Source organism: Macrosteles quadrilineatus, unplaced genomic scaffold (genome assembly GCF_028750875.1).
Source record: "Macrosteles quadrilineatus isolate MER2022 unplaced genomic scaffold, UCM_ALF_1.0 Scaffold_8__2_contigs__length_117827958, whole genome shotgun sequence".
Lineage (NCBI taxonomy): Eukaryota > Metazoa > Arthropoda > Insecta > Hemiptera > Cicadellidae > Macrosteles > Macrosteles quadrilineatus.
Window position 1 is genome coordinate 64,542,066 of NW_026542601.1, and position 20,745 is coordinate 64,562,810.

Below are 20,745 nucleotides of genomic sequence, written 5' to 3' on the forward strand. Positions count from 1 at the left end.
TAGCTTTGTAGATGGTGAATTCTTCTTTATCATCAAGCTTAAAACTTTTTGGTAATACTTCAACTATTTCCACGTTCTTATCAATAGATGTGTAGTTGTGTGATTCTGATATTAAATGTTCGGCATAACGACTGTCCGAAGTACTACATCAGCCAAACTGGAAGATCTTTCAAACAAAGATTTAAAGAACATATACCTAAAAGATCACAACATCAGCTATCCAGTTATGCCGAACATTTAATATTAGAATCACACAACTACACATCTATTGATAAGAACGTGGAAATAGTTGAAGTATTACCAAAAAGTTTTAAGCTTGATGTTAAAGAAGAATTCATCATCTACAAAGCTAAAAAACTCGACCCATTCAACATTTTAAATGATCAGACTTCCTTCCAGTCAAATATTATATTTTTGGTACATATATTGACAAGCTACAAATCAAAGAAGTATTAAATAAGAAGAACAAAACAAACTGAAATACGAACTGAAATACAAACGAACTGAAAACTGGCACTGGAGAGATGAAGATGAAGACACCTCAAGATTCGGTCAGTTTTATTTAGTCAGTGACAGTGATAAGACAGTGCTGGCCAGCCTTTACAGTTTTAGTCAGTTTTATAACTTTTTATTCAATTTTAATAATTTGATCAACATGACTAGTTTTTACTATTGTGATTCTGACAGTGTTTTAAAGAATCTTTAGACATACCACAATGTATTATACCACATTGATGATGTGGTTGCATACAATGACCTGACGAAGTTCTAATTAACGAAACTAGTTGTCATACCAGCAACTGTGGTTGGATAAGGTAATTCTTTCATTTTATCAATAATGTTGAAGTACAGGATCATCATTTTGGTGAAATTCGAGACACTGCAGTGACAAATAAGAAAATTTGTTATATATCAACTCAATTTTAGATGATTGAGGGCTCCAGGATTTTATTTTGATTAAGTTGTTCGAGAACAGGAAGAATAACCACGCTCAAAATGTGATACCATTTCGTTATAAAATAGCCCATAATTATTCATATACTTTGAGAAAAATTTTAAGCCTACTGCATTCCTTACGTATTGTCAGTGAATATAGTAGATCAAGCCTTCTTTAATAATGATAAAATTTGTACATGATATTTATTGATTTTCCAAATTTTCTTTTTTTTTAGTTCAATAAATGTATAAATACTATCCCTTACATTTATCAATATATTTCTTATTTTGCTGACTATTTTTCATCATATTGCTCTCTTTCAGCAAGCTCAGCAAAGGAGTTTGATTTTTCATTCATTAATTTAAGAAGGATGGGTTTCTCTTGTGGCTTCAAGATTTTCCAAATTTAAGATCTGAAAGCTATGTTTGGCAAATAGCATTCCCCATTAAATATTATAATTAAAGCATCGTTAGTACTCTGTCGTGTTTTTTTTTACACCATCAGTTTATTTGTACGTAAAACATCGTCTTCTTGACAGGGTGACAAAATCGGTCACAATTGGAACATTTTGTATACATATTTACCGTATCGGAAACATTAGCAATGTAGTGCATCCAAAAAAATATGGATGATGTATTTATTCCTGTAATAGCACTAACACGTGAAATGCTAACAAAGTATATAGGCCTATTGTTTATTTATAGAAAACACCCTCACTCTTTATTTCACAGAAGCCAGTAAGCAATAAAGTCGAATGCAAGCGCGTTAAGAAAGCATTTTAAAAGTTAACAATCTAACACACCCCTATTAACCTTTTCTCGAGAATAAAGGTAACACAGCACATATTCCTCACTCTCGGAATCCCATAGACCTTTGCAAAGTTCCATTATTTAATCATTTGTTTTATCTTAAGCGCATTACTACACTCTTTCCTCCGCCTCCAACAAGTATTGAAACTGTATAAAAACCCACAAAGGATTTATTCGTATCATAAAACCAGCTGAGTTCTCCGATGAACCTGGTTTAATTAACAATCGAGATAGCTTAGAAGTATTGAGGTTGCAGGAAATAAAGAACTCCATTAGATAGCCGGTCACACGCACCAACACTGCGTAATGAGGTGATTCTCTAATTGGTCGAGGTGAGTTTGGACCGCTTCCAACTGTTAACTGTCTCAGGCTCATCCCATGCAGCTGCAAGGCAGGTTACATGCAGTTGCCAGGTGTGCAGTTTCACGCAACTGTGGAGAAAATATACTGCGATACGTTAGCTAATTATCCGGGAGCTCGCAGAAACCTACCGTGAGCCAATTCCGGGGTTTGTGCTGGCTCCCTTTAAGCTCATTATTAGTACGGTAAGGTCGGAACTTGTCGTGAGTAATCCTAAAATACCTACTCAAAAAACATAACGTCATCTTCCATAAGGCCAGGGAACAACGCGTGGAATTCACCACAAATCAACCTTTTCCTATTGCTGTTGTGAATCCAAAACCTCCCTTTTCTTAACTTAGAACTCTCCTCCTCTTCTACTAAAAATGCACTCACTAGAGCAAATTCCCCTTCACATCCATATCTTTACAGATAACAGATCCTCTCCCAAACTAACCTCGATTTTCTTTTCTTGGTATGAATGAATACGATGATTAACCTTGGTTGTCTTATCATCAATCAAACTAACTCTAAAGCTTTTGTTTAGGTGCACGTGCCTTTTGTTAGGCAAACATATTTTTAATTGTATGTAGTGTATTTGTATGTTTTGTAAAGCTCTTTGTAATTCAAGATCCGTGATCCTCGCCAATACGTGGGTGGCTGGTCCTGGTGGGCGGGTCTTATTGGAATTTAGCACCACGAAATCTGCATCGGCCGCTATTGGGCAAGGCTCAACACTAACAACGTCCCTTGGGCGGTTAGTGACGCTATGGTCATTGTAGCTTTAATCTCACCGCCTTGCACTGCATATCCAAATCGTATTGAATGCAAGTTATTTTGGGAGCTTTACATTAGAAATCTTTACACATGGAAGGATGTGTTCTAAATATTTCTACTAGAAGAAGCCTTCTGCAAGGCTTCAACATTCATTCATTATGGAAGTGGAATAAACAAACAATAACATAGCATACAATAAGTATAATGTATATCAATCTTAACGCAAATGGTTGAATGAAGATTGAATAGTAAGTAAGAACTACCGTCCAAATCACTGCATAAACTTTTTCTTAGACTTTAAATTTTAGTCTTTTTTAAAGGAAAATTGTTTTTTTATGTACAAAAATCCCTTAACATCGAAACATATAGTCTAGCTATATATTATTGCTGAACACACATCGATTGAAAACAATGATAGCCTAATCAGGCTTAACGCAAAGATAATTGTCCAACGCTTTCAATTTCCATAATTTCACATATTTTACAGTTTTCTCGACACACGTCTAACCGGTTGACAGCTGTTACATTCAAACACTCACTTACAGAATATAAACACGCTCCAGATGCGAACTGAGCCGTGAACCAATAAATCGGCTGCGAGGACCAAACCTAACCGCCTACTTATCTCATCGTCGCCGCAAGCGCTAGTATCGCCCGCCCTCGCCCTGTGACAAAGGCGATTAAAAAATTGATTAAGTCCCGAAACGGAATGAAAAATATGCGTTTTGCAAGGCTCAGACGTAGATAACGGGTCGAATTATTAATCTTTTGGACGCCGACGGCAAGGCCGACAAATTTGCGGCTGCCCGAGTCTGACTCAGGTCTGATGATCGATTTCGATTGTCTGATTCAAGGTCGTCTTGTTGCCTGGCGAGTGCTAAGTATAATTAATTATGTTCAAAAATATTAAGAGTTTTCAAGCCTACCATTTTGCCATTCTAACATAAATACTACTCTTCAACTTTTCAAAAAGCTCGTAACTATGCAGGGTGTTTTAATGCAACACAAATTTCAAGTAAGTTACAGATACTGTTTGTTTGGGGAATCTCATTTTTGATCGCCCTGCTTCCTTGGTTGCATTTCCAATCAGGTTATACTGTGTACATAGGTTTACATTGGAAATTCAATGTGAATAAGACTCAACATGGTGTTTTCACACATTCCCAAGCTCAAAGATTATGTATTTTAGAAAAAGAAAATAAACCATTTCATGCTAAGAAATGCGTTAGGATTTCAGTACCTAATGAACAATCTAAGGTTGCACAAACTGTAAAGGTCATTAATACAACATTTGTATTTTCCATAAAGTACATTACCAATCTCAAACATGGGCTGCATTTGAAAAAAAAACCCCTGTTCAATATGATTAACGAAAATTCCCATTAACATTAAAATATAGTATATTCAACAATCCATCAACGTCCATCAGCTGGTCAGTATCAAATTAAAGGAAGCAAGACTGCCAACTTATGAGATTCTTTGGTCTGTAAACAATGACTTTCTATTCTGATAATTTTGGAAGCGTTAAAAAACGCACCGTGCTAACTGCTAACCCTTTCATTATATCGTCCCCTTGTAACTAAACATGAAGTTTTCGCAAAATTATACTTTATAATAGTCTACGAAGGGTGAAAAATCCCCTTGTCGAGAAACTGGCAATTCTTATCTGCGAGAAAACCAAACTGATGACTTCATCGCCGCTTTAGACCTAGATAACGCAATGTCGTTTAAGTAAACTTCATGTTTGTTCATTACCATCCATAAACAAGGCGGACAATGGACAGTGTTGCATTAAATGTAGCCACAACGGAGGAGTTGCACCTGCGCACAATAGTCACACGAGCGCGCAGAGCTTTCTCCACTAATATAAACATTGCGCAAGCCCGGAGCGATCGGACATCAGCGCATGCGCGTTGTGATAAGATCTGTCGGCCACAAACAACAGCAGGTACGGCATTGTGGAGTATAATGTTTGAGGGAATGTGCCTTGCATGTTTGTTTCCGAGTTGGAGTGAATCGTTGGATATTGCAATGGGAAAACTATGAACATCAATGATATATATTAACCGGGTTGCAATATTATAGTAAACGTGGAAATATTTAGTAAATGCTAATATTACTTATAATGTGTACAAATTTGGCGACCATTCAACTTAGATGATAAGATATTTCGTTTATTAAATGGATCGTGTATATCTGTTTTTCATAAGTCTATATAAATTCATTATTGTTTGAATTGTAAATCCCCGCCTCAGTTTCAAAGTGCCAGCAAAGTCGTCATACGACGAACTGTCGTTACAGGGAAGGGGATTCTGGTATTCATTTGAATTAATTTTACAAGACAACCCAAATAACTTGTCCACAAAGTGTTTCTCGTATTTATGTATTTAATTTTTTAAAGGCAGTCAAGTGGTCTGACGATTCAGCTGTTTAAAATGCATCCATATCAACAAAACCATTGCCTGTAAATAAAGCGACCTATCGCACAATTTCATTGCACTCTTAACTGCTGATTCTACAGCAATCTGCATCCATCCACCACAAAAACATACTGTACCGCAGTGCCAATCACTCCAAATAAACTACTGATTTTGACCTTTCGACTGGAACGACATATTTACTGAAGAAGAAGAAGAAGGACGATTCCTCGGAGTTGACAAAACATAAATTGCTTAATCTAACGAATATGACCTTCCCTTTGATGTAACTCGGGGATCTCAAGCTGTTAATTTGAGGATGAGCACGAGATCATGTCTTTTTTTCTGAGCAGCGCCGCACGCCTACAGCCGAGCTCTATCTGTCTTCTCATCTCCAGACCAGTTTTTGCTGTCGGCTCCTCACTGCACAGCAGAATACTTGAGATAGATCGCCGACACGGATCTAAGGAATAGTTCATCCCTGGAATTTTATTGCTTAGAAATTTGTTCTGGCATACTTGAAACTCGAGAAATCCAGTCGTCACTTGTGTATTTTGGCATTTCGATGGTAAAGATTGGGTTGTGTTCTCGTCTCCTTGTTTTCCGCATCACACATCCAGATAAATTATGTTTTTTTTTATTCTGCAAAATAAGGATGTTGGCAACACAACTACTGTACCAATAATACACAAAACCTTACTATGTTTGTAACCGTGTATCAACATATGAGAACTGGATTAATTGTAATAAAATGTTACTCTGACATCGTTTTTAATTTTCTATTCGTAATTTGTTGCTCTTCATTGTAATTAAAATTTTATCTGTCAATGATGGATTGGGTTGGATTCCTTATAAAAGTATCAACGTAATTTATAGTTTGAGACTTGAGAGTTGTTTCTCTGTATAGGAAATTGTTTGAACCAGAGCAAACCCAAGCAAACAGTTGCTGAACATTGCTGAATCAGACAGACAGAAATTTACATAAGACTTGTTTCGGCTTCTGTAATGTTTTATAACCAAAAAACCAAAAAACGTAAAAATAACCAAAAAAGATATAACTCTGAGCAATGTGCAGACAAAACTCTAATTTAATTCATATAGATAGGTTTTTGTGATACAATAAGTAAACAATGACTACTTTCTTGAGTGGGGAAGTTTTGATTTATTATGATTTTAAAAATCTTCAAAACTATGCCTAACATTCAATTTTTTTTACTCAAAAACTATCAAATATGTGTGTATAGCTTCTGCACCAAAAAGGAAAGCCATGAAAAAAATTTACTTAAATCTTTTCGTATGGATGAACTCTTCCATTTTCATGTATTGCGATTAAACATTCAACAAAATCTTTCTTCTGATTACATTTTATAGTGTCGTCAAAATTCCGTCTTCTAACCTCCTTGCACGAACTCCTCCCTGTAGGCCTTCGCTAATGCATGGTCAGTTATCTCAATCTCAGTCGATGGGTTGCACTTGTCTGTTGGAGGATCGCCTAGACTCGCCAGTAGAGGAATTTAGCGGCTCCGGCGGGATTGAGCGGCTTGAGCGGCAGTGAGCGGCTGACGTCACACGACGCCGCCCCCGCCCCCGACGCCGCCCCCGCCCCCGACGCCGCCCCCACCCCCGACGCCACCCCGACGCCACCCCCCCCCGTCGGTAACCCCCACCCCCTTCGCTAACCCCTACCACTCTCGGGCAGATTCAAGGTCATCCTTTGTTGTCTGGAACCACCCTACGCATCGTGGGAGGTCTCCAAGCCAACCCTCCCTACACCATCACTCACTGTCAGCCGCAGCTGCTCCCCAACACCTGCGCTCCAAGCGGCCCCTCCGCTCCTCCCTTGTATTCTTCGTTCTCCGCATAGCGCACACTTATTTACCACCAATAGGATGTTAGCTTATTTTGACCAATCAGAGAGCAGTTTTGTTCTCCGCATAGCAACAAGTCGCTCGTCTCACGCTCCCCCGTCGATCTCTATCCAGTCTGCTCCCAGCTACCACAGTGATCAGACGTATTCGTGACTCTATTAAATCGAGTAATTTATCCATCACGAGTTCGCGCTTTGTGTCATCATTGGATCATCACAATAATAATTGTAAGTACTTTATTATTAAATAACAATTTTTCTTTTCATTATAAGTGTAAACCATTATTAGAAGTGAACTAAGATTATTAAATATCACATTTTAAACTACGTTTAATAGTATTGATAAAGGTAAGCATTTCATTATTATATTTATAAAAATAATCATTTAAGTTTTGTGAAGTAGTAGTGGGAAACAATAGCATTTCATACAACTAATTATCAAAGATAGTATTTAAAGTGATTACTACATTTAAATTTCATGCATTAGTAGTGGGGAAATGGAACATTCCCACCCTCACATTAAATATTTAAAATATGTTATTGAAAGTGATTGTACATTTACATTTTGTACATTAGTAGTGTGGAAACAGACATTTTATCACGTATTATAATTATCAACGATAGTATTCAAAGTGATTACTACATTTCAATTTTGTAAGTTAGTAGTGCGGAAACAGACACTTTATCACATATTATAATTAACAAATAAAGTATTTAATGTAATTATTATATTTAAATGTTTGTGCATTACTAGTGAGGTAACATACATCTCCAGCTATCATACTATGTATCAAATTTAGTATTTAAAGTGGTTGTTATATTTAAATGATTTTTAATTACATTCGGTGTATTAGTAGTGTACAAACAGATATTCCATCACATATTAAAATTATCTGTTGTACTAACAGAAAAATATTTGTGTGCAATAGTAGTGGGAAATAGATTATTTAGTCAGTACACTAATCACATTTCGATGATTCAGATTATGGAGAATGTCCTAGAACGACCATACGTGTGCGCCATTTGCGGCAGCAGCTTCAGGCTGAAAAAACATGCTGTTGAGCACGTCAGGACAGTTCATAGCAACGTCAACGATTTGCATAATTGTCCCGACTGCGGTCGAGCATTCAATCGGCGGAGAAACCTCTTACGTCACCAACGCACGGTTCACGCTCCAACGCCGGCAGTAGCATGCCCACTACCTGCGCCTAGAGTAGAACCATTACCTGAACCCATACCAGGACCATCATCAGCCCCAAATACAACATCACTACAACCAACAGTTCAACATGAGGAGATCCGTCCAGCAGGTATGTATTGTTTTTCTTTGTTTTACTATCCTTATCTTTGATATTTACTAACAGGTAATTACATTATTAAAAAAAACCAAACAAACTACTTTTAGAAGTTGTTGTACTTATATATTTTGTTTCTTGAAACAAACTAAATTATATCCATTAAAAATATTAAAACATCCTAAACTCTACTAACTATTTTTTTACACCTAAAAACCAAGTGAAATAAAGATTACTAATATATATCATTAATATAATATAGCTAAATATAATTCTGAAACAGTAAAAGAAATTAGGCAAAAACAAACTTGTAAAATAATCATTTATATTTATCCGTTTGTGTAATATGTGTACTAATGTTTTTTCAGGACTATTCATGTGCGAGACGTGCGGGAAGACATTCTCGTGGAAAAATAATCTACAACGTCATACCCGATATCGCCGCTGTCATCCAGTCAAGCTCACCTCAGCACTACCAGGCTTCAGTGGACAACAACCTCCACCTTCCCCAGCCACGTCAACGTCGTCATCTGGAGGAGAAGATGACGATGAAGCGCCAATCATTTCATCCGACCTGGCACCAGAGGGCTTCGCAGAAGTCGAGACTGCATTCCGCGGGCGGTTAAAGACATACCGTCTGATCGAACCTGTGGATGAAACCATCACACTTCAAGAGTTCCTCAACAATGTGCGTGATCAGGTAATCACACTCATGCGCAATTTGTTAGCCATCATTCATGCCCTTAAGGCAAATCTCTGGATTGAATGTGAATTTGTTAATATTCACGGTGAAACGTGTAGGCGAGTATTTAAAACTTGCAACGTAGTGCTGCTCCAAACATCAGATGTTGATGAAATATGTAGGGAGTTTATTCTAAAACTTCTGTTGGAAAAGGAGACATGCGAGCTACGAGGCTCGGGATGGAGCTTTGTTAGGGTTATGACTATGGAAGTGAGAGTTAATGTTTATAATCCTCTCAGAGGTAGCTCCTACATTCCTCTGCCACAGGAAATAGCCGCGAAACAAGCTGTACTTAATGTGCTGAACGATGCGGACGAAAGGTGTTTTGAGTATGCCATTTTATCCAAATTTATAGACAATCCTTCCCGCGAACAACTTCGTCCAAATATGTTCACTGCGGAGGTTCGAGCAAAAGCAAATTTAAATTTTTATAATATTGAATTTCCAACAAAATTAGATCAGATCCGCACGTTTGAGCGCAACAACCCCGGCGTTAGCGTAAATGTGTATGGTTTGGACAGTAAGAAGAAGAAGAATAAGACCAATGGTAGGATTGAAGACAAAACATTTGTATATCCACTCCGTGTCGTCGACCAAGAATTGGTTAATCACTTTGACTTACTACTTCTGACAAATCAAAGAACAACGCATTTTGCATTTATTAAGGATTTTGAGCGGTTGGTAACTAGTCAGTTGACTCGTCGTAAACGTGTGATTTTTATATGTAAACGCTGCTTTGCATATTTTGACAACCAACCGACTAAATTAGGGCTCAGAGGGGCGGAGCGATTAGAAGAACATAAACGCTACTGTTCAAAACATGCACCACTGAGAACTGACCTTGCAGAAGAAAAGGAAATTAAATTTAAAAATTATGAGCGAACTCAGCGTAGTCGTTTTACGATATACGCAGACTTTGAGTGCGCACTTGTACCACACGAAGCTGACCAACCTATCGAACCTACACCGACTATAGCGCCGCCTGCTTGGGACCCAGCAGGTAATAGAATAGTAGGGGGAGGTCAGCAAAATGCAAATGCACCTAATAATGTCAGGAATATCCATACACCGTACGCATATGCTTATTACATTCATGACGACCAGAGGGATGTCAACGATGGTGACGCAGATGATGACGACCCAGCCTGCACTACGTTCTCCAAGCTGCGACTGTACCGAGGTGAAGATGCCGCTAATCACTTCATCAACTCTGTACGGGATGACGTGCGGAAGATTGGTGACATCCTCTATGGACATCGGATACCAAATGATCCCCCACAGTTAACACCACAAGAGGAGATAATATATCAACAGTCTACAGTATGCCATATCTGCAAAAAAGAGTTTGGTCCTGCTGATGAAGACAATAAGGTGAGGGATCATCAACATTCACCACCGTACAGGTTCCGAGGAGCGGCACATCGGTTTTGTAACCTCCGGTACAAGGAACAAGAACAAGTGAACATGTACCTGCATAACCTATCCAACTATGATGCACACTTTATTGTCAGAGAGCTCGCAGTGGATAAAGGTGATATTCATGTGCTCGCCAACACCGAGGAAAAATACATTACCTTTTCTAAGCGATTCAAACATCCGGGAGCAGGTCGGAGGAAAAGCATCAAACTACAGTTTGTCGATTCATACCGACTGATGTCAAAATCACTAGCAATATTGGCATCAATTCTTCCAGCTGATAAAATGAGCATAACAAGAGCTCGCTACCCGGATCAAGAAGAGTTTGACATGCTACGTAGGAAAGGCATTTTCCCTTATGAGCACATTACATCCCAGGATGTACTGAACGAAGAAGTCCTACCACCAAAGCAGGTTTTTGGGAATAATGTGACAGATGATGATTACGCGCACGCTCAGCGTGTCTGGTCCAAGTTCAACTGCACAACCCTCGGACAATATGCTGACATCTACCTACAAACAGACGTACTACTGTTGGCAGATGTGTTCGAGGGGTTCAGGGAGATGTGTCTAACACACTACGGCTTGGACCCAGCACATTATTTAACATTACCTTCATACGCGTGGGATGTCATGTTGTTCAAGACCGGTGTGATACTTGATACCCTTCAAGATGTAGATCAGTATTTATTTTTTGAAAAGGGTATTCGAGGTGGACTCACCCAATGCGTCACTAGACACGTCACCGCAAACAACAAGTTTACCAGGATGGAAAATAAAATTGGTGATCGAAACGGTCAGTGCGCATCAACAAGTGAAGTAGATAATGAAGAGAATGATGATGATACATTTTTAATGTATTATGATGCCAATAATCTGTATGGATGGGCAATGTCTGAGCCATTACCTTACGCCCAGTTTGAGTGGCTATCACGTGCGGAATGCGATGACTTGAACATTGCAGAAATTCCATCGGACGGTGAGTATGGTTATGTGCTGGAAGTGGATCTGGAGTACCCGAGGGATCATGCCATTCATGATAAGCACCGTGACTTACCATTCTGTCCCGAGGTGCGAAAGGCACCAATTTTCCAATTACCATATTCATCGGATGACATTACCAACAGCGGTGCAGGAAGATCCAATAAACTTATGGCCACACTAACGGATAAGGAAGAATATGTGATCCATTATCGTTACCTCCAACAAGCTATGGAAAATGGACTACGTCTTTGTCATATCCACAGAGCACTCCGATTCAAACAGTCGCCGTGGTTAAAACCGTACGTGACATTGAATACTGAACTCAGACAGCGTGCCAGCAATAAATTTGAAGTTGAAATGTTTAAGCTGATGGTAAACGCTGTCTACGGCATGAGTCTGCAGAATGTGAGGAAACATCAAAACCTCAAACTAGCAGCCTCCCACAAAATTTACACAAAGTATGTGGCCAAGGCAAATTTCAATGACAGAGTTTGGTATAACGAGAGCCTGGCCCTGCTTCAAATGGGAAAAGTGAGAATTGTACTAAATAAGCCAGTATATGCAGGAATGTGTATTCTGGACCATAGTAAAAGATGGATGTACGGTTTTCACTACGACATGGTAGAACGATACGGATTAAATAGAATACGAATGACGTATATTGACACCGATGGGATTATTTATGCTATCCGTACCAGAAACGTCTACCGCGACATGATACAACACCTCGATGACTTTGACACTAGCAACTACCCCAACAATCACATCTGCTATGACGGAAGCAATGCAAGAGTCCTGGGAAAGTTTAAGGACGAAGCAGGAGGAGTCACTATCAATATGTTCATAGGGTTGATGGCTAAACTATATTGTTTTGTTTTCGGTAAGAGTTCTTGCTCTGTAGGTAACGGAGATGATATTGACGATATTGGTGCGCCACCACCTGTCAAGAGGGCAAAGGGCGTTAATCGTGATGTTGTTAAAAATAAATTGACTGTTGATGACTACTTGGACTGTCTCTATAACAAAACTTGTAAGAGCACAGATAATCAGCGGTTCCAAAGTAGGCATCATATTATGTACACAGTCGTGGTGAGGAAACGATCTCTTGCACCGTTTGACGATAAGCGATACGTCATGCCAGAGGATGGAATATCCACACTACCATGGGGGCATTATGCTATACCCCCCAGAGCACCTCCATTACCCGTAGCACCATTTTTACCAGCACCGATGGAGTTGGACGAAAGTTAAATTGTACAGGTAACAAGTCGCATGAGTGTGATGGTTATAGGGCGTTTATATGTGTAATAAAACAATAAACAGTGAATAGACCCTTTAAAGATTGTCAAATGATAATAATAATATAGTTAATAGCAATCAGATTTTTGTCACAATTCAATGTAATAGTGATATCCTTATAATTTTTGTTGTATAATATGTTCATTTAAAGATTGCAACTTGGTCCCTGAACTCAAGCTATGCTTTACAGAAACATAATCTCAGAATATTTACCGTAAGTAATGTATATAATGTTTATATTTCTGAATAAAGTTGATTGATTGAATATTTTAGTTATGATTCTAGTCTTTGTTTGTTTTCTTTTGTTTGTTTCTGTTAATAAACCAGACACATTTTGTATGACTTGTGCGTTATATTTTTATCCCATCAACCTCTTTTGAATAAAACTAAATTTGTAATTTTTCACTTGTAAAAATAATAAGGTAACTTAAAAATACAGGTATAGGTAAGTATAAATTATGAAAGACTGATTTTATAATTGAAAGCTTTTTATTTGAAATAAATCATACACTCTCAGTACAGAGGGATATATTCTTCATTATAAAAGAATATTGTTACTTTTGCAAATCATTTTTTGTTTAAGTACAATTGAGTAAAGACTTTTTTTATGATTGCATCATTTTGAGCAGTCGATGTGTTGTCAAAAAGGTGAACAAAGTCCACCATCTTCATATTGTGGTGAGTGGTACGAAGATACAGGTACACCAGACAGTAGTGAGCACAGACAGAAGAGTCGTCACTTTGGAGGCGGTGATCATTGTAGATGTAGCGACACTTGGCGTTACGTTTCAGGAATCCCTGGTAGGTCGGTAAGTATGGTGGCTGGCCATAGCTGTCAAAGTATTCAATTATTCCATTTCTATTCAAATAGAATGAAACCCAATGTGTACCCCCTTCGTTGTGCGGATCAGTGTTGACAATCATGGCGGTGGATGGAGAGATGTGTTGGGGGATTCGGTCAGCAGCGTAAACTCCCACATTGCTCACAGGTAGTTTGGATAGATGCCTTTCTATCTGCACTGTGTTCATTCTACAGTATCATAACCAATAGTAGCGGCAGAGGCAGCAGCAGCAGCAGTAGTAGATGTGCTAAAACAAGAGCAGTAGTAGGATCTCGCATCTCCACTAGTCTCCACACATTCATCCAAATTTGTTGTCAGATGTAACCACCCACGTATTGCGACACAGTTGGTGAGCGCACATCGACTGTTTATAGACTTGTGATTGCGACATCGCAAAACGTTTGTTGACATTAAATTATTGATTGAAGTGATTGATTCGCAACCAATTGCACCAATATCGATTACGTTGGTAGTAACAAAGTCCATCACATGATGACGCTTTAAATATTCTTTCTTCTCAAATCCCTTGACGTAAACCGTCGGTCTTCTTGATATACAATCAGTCAATTTGTTAAAAAGTTCATAGTACGGAATATCACCGAACTCCCATCGTAGTCCGTGGCAGTGTTTTGTGAGCCAGTAGCTTTCCCGCAATTTTTCATCTGACAACTCTGATCGATCGTAAGGTGGTTTAGCAATATGATGCATAAGTAGAACGCCGGTGTCAGCTTCCAAGACGCAAACTTCCTTCAGTGTATATTCATTTTGGTTGTCCTTGAAACATTGAATGTCCACAATGATGGGTGATGATATATTCAATTTCTTGAATGCTCTGCGTAAACGGTCCATCTCAAACGAATGTTTATAGAAGACTGATCGATTAACCGCCAAAGTCCACAATTACATTGCGTTGTCGATCAATCTCGATGACATTGTCAAACTCGGCATAAACCAAACAGTTGACAGTTTCGGGAAGCGCGTCGTCGAATCCGAGTTCCATTCGAACACTACCGTTACGCACCAGATTCCAATGTGTTGTGTCACTTGCAGATAAGTCTGGAGTTAGGTCGAATGCCATCAGACAGTATCCTTGTCCAAAGTCTTCCCTACTGATAACGGTGCCGGCATCGCTAAAATGTACACCAGAACCGGAGAACATCGAATGATATGCCATAACATATTTATCCTTTGATTTTTCAAAGTGGGGCTGTAATGGTTTTGATGGAACTTGTTCTCCGTCAATATATAGACAAAAGAAGTTTGTTTTAAAATGTTCGAAGTTGTAGGGATTCTTTTTAAAATCTCCATTGTATGCGGCATTCGTAACCATTCCCACTATGATGCGTTTCGGCACTTGGCCGAGAAACATATTGTCCAAAGTCTTGTTACGTATTCCAGAGGGTAGTGTAAATGTTTTCAGTTCCACTCGTGTGATTGGATATTTTGCCGTACCAGTCTGGAGTGTTTTACTGTGCGCCAACAGTGCGGTGGGACTTATTTTGCATCTTCGAATCCAGAGACTAATATCGACAATATGTACCTTGAATTCACCAGCGCTGGCCATAATGGAGAACGCATCTTTTGATCGAATAAATTTAAATCTCAACTCTACGCCATTTAGCATGAACTTATTCTGATTGCAAATATCCACATGCAAATGTCCGAGCATATCAATCTCACGGCTTTTATTAGTTAGCTCCCGTCTCGCTTTGAGTCCTTCATTTTCTTCCGCGCAATCGTTCATGTCAATACCATCGTCCGTGTACCAAAGACTGCATGTTAGATGTGATTTTCTAGCATCGTATCCATAGTTCATTAACGTTTCAACGTAAGCTCGATATGCATATGTGTTGTTTTGGGGCGTAACAAGTTTTTGATTCATAAACATATCCACTTGACTGAATAGCGAGTGTAACCAGTTGTTGACTGGCCCAACTGTTTTCGCCTCTTCGTCTGTAGTGACCGCAGTTCCATTAGATTTAACAATAGACGCGGTCAATTGTATCATTGTTTGTGAAAGGTCAGTATATTCATCGCCATTACCCGGAACTACAAACTCTATTGGCGCATCATCGGTCAATGTGGATATTGGTTTGTACTGGACCCATTTGCCGCTTTCAATACTCGTCTGCGTAGGTGGTAAGGAGAATAAATCCAGCTCGGTCTTGACACACTCACATGATTTTTGATGTAGAAACGACATTTTACTCCTTCTTCTTTAACTAACTAAAAATATCAATAGACTTTAAATTTTCACTGCGATAAGTACGCTTCTTCGGCGAAGTCACCTTCTTCCTTGACTCTACTCCTCCTCGTCGTTGTCGTTGTTGTCGTCTCCCTACTAGTCTCTTGTGTTCCACTCCTCCTCTTCTTGATGCAGACGTCCGCACTCTAAGAAGTTTAGCCAACGACTGTGGTGTAACAGGCTTTCTGCCACGGCCGTGCATTGCGCGTTTCGCGGAAGCCTTTCGCGTTGCGCGTTTCGCGTTACTCTTACGCGTTACGCGTTGTCTTTTCGCGCTAATGTCACCGCCACCACCAAGCATCATACGTTCCATCTGCTCGTCAGCTTTACGTTTCAACGATCCAGTAAACTCTCTAAGTCGTAAGCTGGCGGCTGTTTTTGGATCTGTAATTTTACCACCTGCCAGATCGGTTAGGAATCCAACACCGGATCTTAATGCTTCTTGTCCTACCGATTTTGCTCCGGACTTGATCAGCGGAGCGATAGTGCGAATCATACCACCCAGAAAACTACCGATTCCATGCCCTCGCTGATATGGTGCACCGTGAAATACTCGATCAATAGCACCGCCAGTCTGTTGTAATTGTTGCCGTCGGTAGTATGCCAAATAGGGATCATTCAGATTGATTATCATTATTGCTGCTGTTGCTGCTGCACTCTCCTAAAATGAAGTTTCACGTACGACGTTCCAAACATGAATGGCAGTTTTTTCCCTGTGTGATCCCTCAGGTCGATTTCCACTGTTTCAAATGTGGATTTCATAACGGGCACATAGTGCGGACTTGTGAATGACACTGAATTGTACGATCCGTACTTGTACGTATCTATATTGACGTTGACAATATTCAATAATGGTGCTGTAGTATCGCCGATAAATTGTGGCTCTATTAAGTCGCAATACACATAAATGTGCGCTGGAATGCCCAATGCGAGGTTTGGCGCTTTAGAACCAATCAGTTCGGTAATATTTGGTTTTAATATATTTTTCTCATCATAATCAAAACCCAACTGCTGTGATAGTTTTTCACTCAGACTCACATTCGACACGTTTTCGTTCAAGATCCTGAGTTTAACTCTGTTGATTCTCGTGTCGTATGAAAATTCCATATAATCGTGGATGTCTTCATGTTTGTTGATTGTATTCAATAGATCATCAAGATTCCTATAGTATCCACCTGTTATTTTAATAGCGAAATGTTCTGTATCGCGGATCGTTGATCTCGCTAATAAACTATCATACTGAAATCGTATTGTTTCGTCATCAACATTGTTTCCGTTCACCACAAATGAACAAGGATAGTGAATGTCCACCAAAGCCAATTCCCACTTCCCGTCTAATTGGATGTGTTTGGACAAGTGTGTGGTATAACTGGTCACTGTATTTTGTGGGAAATATTTCATAGAACTATTGCTGGGCAATGTCATGAAAAATTGACTGATGTTAGACATGTTGTATATCGTGCGCAGCTATCCAAGAGTTAAACTCGTCTCCGTAACCTTCCCACTTCACTAGGTATCGCTTACTGTGTCCTCGACCTTTGGTCTCTATTATTTTATCAATCTTAAACAAGTGATTGACGGGTAATGTGACTTTTTGTATTTCCTCTTCATAAAACTGTCCATTCAATTCTTCACCATTGAGATCGGTAAGTGTGTACAAAGGTAGCGGCATAAACAAATTCACTCGATGTATCGAAAACACTTCTTTACTCCAGTTTGTCTCGTAGCCTTTGCTAAATCTCCCTTTCTCCCTGGCTATTCGAACTGTATCGCCTACTTTTAGTTTTGGTTTCACTCGTCGTGGTATCTTTTTAAACATATGTTTTAATACATTGTAGATGACATGTTTGTCCCCACCGTCCACATCTACAGGACGTAATCTATTGCCCAAACTCCTGTGCACACTGTTGTTGTACGCATTCACCAGTTTTTCCAACACATTGATATAACGATAAGTGTTTTTATGAGTCAAGTATCGCCACATACGAGTCTTCAAGGTCCGATTTACTCTTTCGATCACGCCGCCTTTGATGTCTGGATTTTGTGTGGTGACATATTTTATTTTATATTTTTCAAACAATCGTACGGTCTTTCTACCTGTGAATTCACTCCCTTTGTCGGTTTGTAAGCACGTTGGTGTTTTAATAGCTTCTTTGAAAATGTCCTCAAAAGCTGTAGCCACCTCAGCACCTTCCTTCTTCTTTAACGGTCTAACATAAAGACGCTTACTAAACACATCAATCACTGACAGCAAGTAGTTAAAACCATCATTGTATTTGCTCAATCCTCGCATATCGTTTAAATCCGCTTGCCATAGTTCATACGGTCGAAACACCATATACGGATTGCGTTTAAATCGTTTACGGACTGGTTTATGCAAAGTATAAGTGTCTTGTGTTTGTAACCAATCAACTATTTTACGTTTGGAAATATTTTTCTCTCTCGCTCCTCGTACTAACGGAGCTACGCCGCCATATGAGGCAGGATCGTTTGGATTATAATACAACTGTTCCATTGTTTACGGTTCGTACGGTTCCCAATTGTTGAGTGACTGCACAATCGAATCTTCAAGAACCTCTCTTCTCACTGCACGGTGATCAGCCACTTGCCTCTGTGGATACGGAGCGTGACCCACTCGCCTCACATATGCCGACTGTAAACGATCTGGTAATAAATATCTTCTTCGTCCTGTAACTGATACCGTGGCTCCTCCTACTCCTCCTCCTCCTCCTCTTGCCCCATCATCAGGTTCATCCATTGTTTCTTCTACCGAGTCATATACTGATTCGTCTGTTGCCTCATCAAACATTAAATAGTCCAACGCTTGTTTGTTATGTATATATTCTTTAGGGACATTCATCAGTTTCAATGCTCTCAACATTTCGTTCCATCCTGGTGGTAATGAATGTGCTGCTCGAACTCGTACTATTGCATGTGTCACGTCCACTAAATTGGATCCTGGTATTTTGTTACCCTGTATAATCACTTCAAAATTATCATTCCAGCTAATCAAACTGTCGTCGCGTGTTATGAAGCGCAACAAGTTTCGTGCGCTATCCTTATAAGTCTTTGAAAATGTTTCAACAATTTCCTCTATTTGACCGGGGTAAATACGTCGCTTGTTAGGTTCTTGTTGCCCATGCTGCCTGTCTCTTTCACCCACCTCGTTAATCTGATCGTCTAGTCTAGTGTTCACGATGGGGATACTAACTGGTTCACGATTACTTGACGCTACGTTTAAAAAACGTTGTAAAACTTGACTGTACAACTTCCATTTATCACTATCATTGAGTTTTTTATTATTCATTATCTCTTCCATTTCGTCATCCAAACTTTTGTATGAACGTTCAGTTGAAAGTTGCGGTTGATTAGCAGACGATTTTAACCGTTCAATTAACTCTTGTGGAACAATGACCATTCTTCGTGCATGCTCCATTGTCGTGTGCTCTGTGTAACTTCACGCACGGTGTCTCAGAATAGAATGACAAATCTTTATATGGATGTAAACGTAGAAGTCACCTGGTTAATACAATTTTAGTTATTCAAAGCTGATTGTACAACTGCTTGTAACACAGTACTTAATAATAATGGGATAATAATTCCACCTCCTTTTTGTACTAAATATTTGCGTTTTTTATTCCAACATTCACCTCGTTTTACAATTCGACGAAGAGTAGTCTTATGTCTTTGCAATTTTTGTTTTGTCTTCTCTGATAGAGGAACGTTACCTCGTAACACATTGTAAATGCATTCACAAACTGTACGAATAGTACTCAAGTCGCACACTTTTAATAGCCCTTTGCGCTCTTTTGGAGTAGCATGTATTAACACTTTGAGTAGCGCTCTGTCCTTCCTCAAGCACGACATGATGACGACTAAATTATTTTGTTTTCCTATTTTGTTTCGGTACGTACACAAAATGGTTATCATCATCTGGAAATATATTACTCTGTATTCGCATATCGTCAGGTGTTGATTGTTTCAGATCTATCAATAGGTAGCCATGTGGTCTACTTGTTGCATCGGCATACGCCTCCTCGATAAACTTTGAATTTTCTGGATGGATTTGTCTAGCTAAACACTTGATCTGCACCCTATCTCTAGGATTCTTAAAACAAACTATGTAATGCGCATTTAGTGATATGTCTCTCTGGCCACGTCCTTGGTGGAAAATATTTTGAGTTATAAAAAACACACTTATATTCCTATGATGACAACCTTTTGTAAATAGATCAACCACTATGTTGTTTGTTTCTCGCATCATATCATCTATTACCACAAGTATCGGTTGATTACCGTCAAAGTCTTCCATGTTTGGTAAACCTTCAATGTATTTTATTTTTGAGTTTGATGAATTACCAACTCCTCCTCCACCACTACCATAATGCCAGTATATGCTAGAGAATGATGTGTCACACATTTCTGAAATTTTATCAATAAACCTTGAGACAAACACTGATTTACCACTACCTGAAGGCCCCGCCACAATGGCGGAGAATGGGTGTAACCACTTCAAAGTCATACTAACTACTGATACCAATCACTCATTACATTAACTATAGTATTACCTTCGGGTATAAGTCAATCATTTTAGTCAAGTATTTATGTTTGCAAATAAATGAAATATTTATTACTTACGAAAACTATCAAAATCTACATTGGTTATTTTAAGAATATATACATTTTTTTACGTCTTGATGTTTCTTGCTTTACAATATTTACAAAAATTCCAACGGTGTGAAGGAGGTGCCGGGTCTGGCTGCGTGTTTCACCAAG

At 39.0% G+C, this 20,745-nt stretch overlaps 1 protein-coding gene across 1 annotated transcript; it reads right to left on the reverse strand.

The window, feature by feature from the left end:
- Window positions 1–14,604: 14,604 nt before the first annotated feature.
- On the reverse strand, window positions 14,605–15,540 carry LOC129000436 (uncharacterized protein F54H12.2-like). Its single transcript, XM_054427400.1, has one exon. It carries the CDS (start codon window positions 15,538–15,540, stop codon window positions 14,605–14,607), a length of 936 nt encoding a protein of 311 aa, XP_054283375.1.
- Window positions 15,541–20,745: the final 5,205 nt, after the last annotated feature.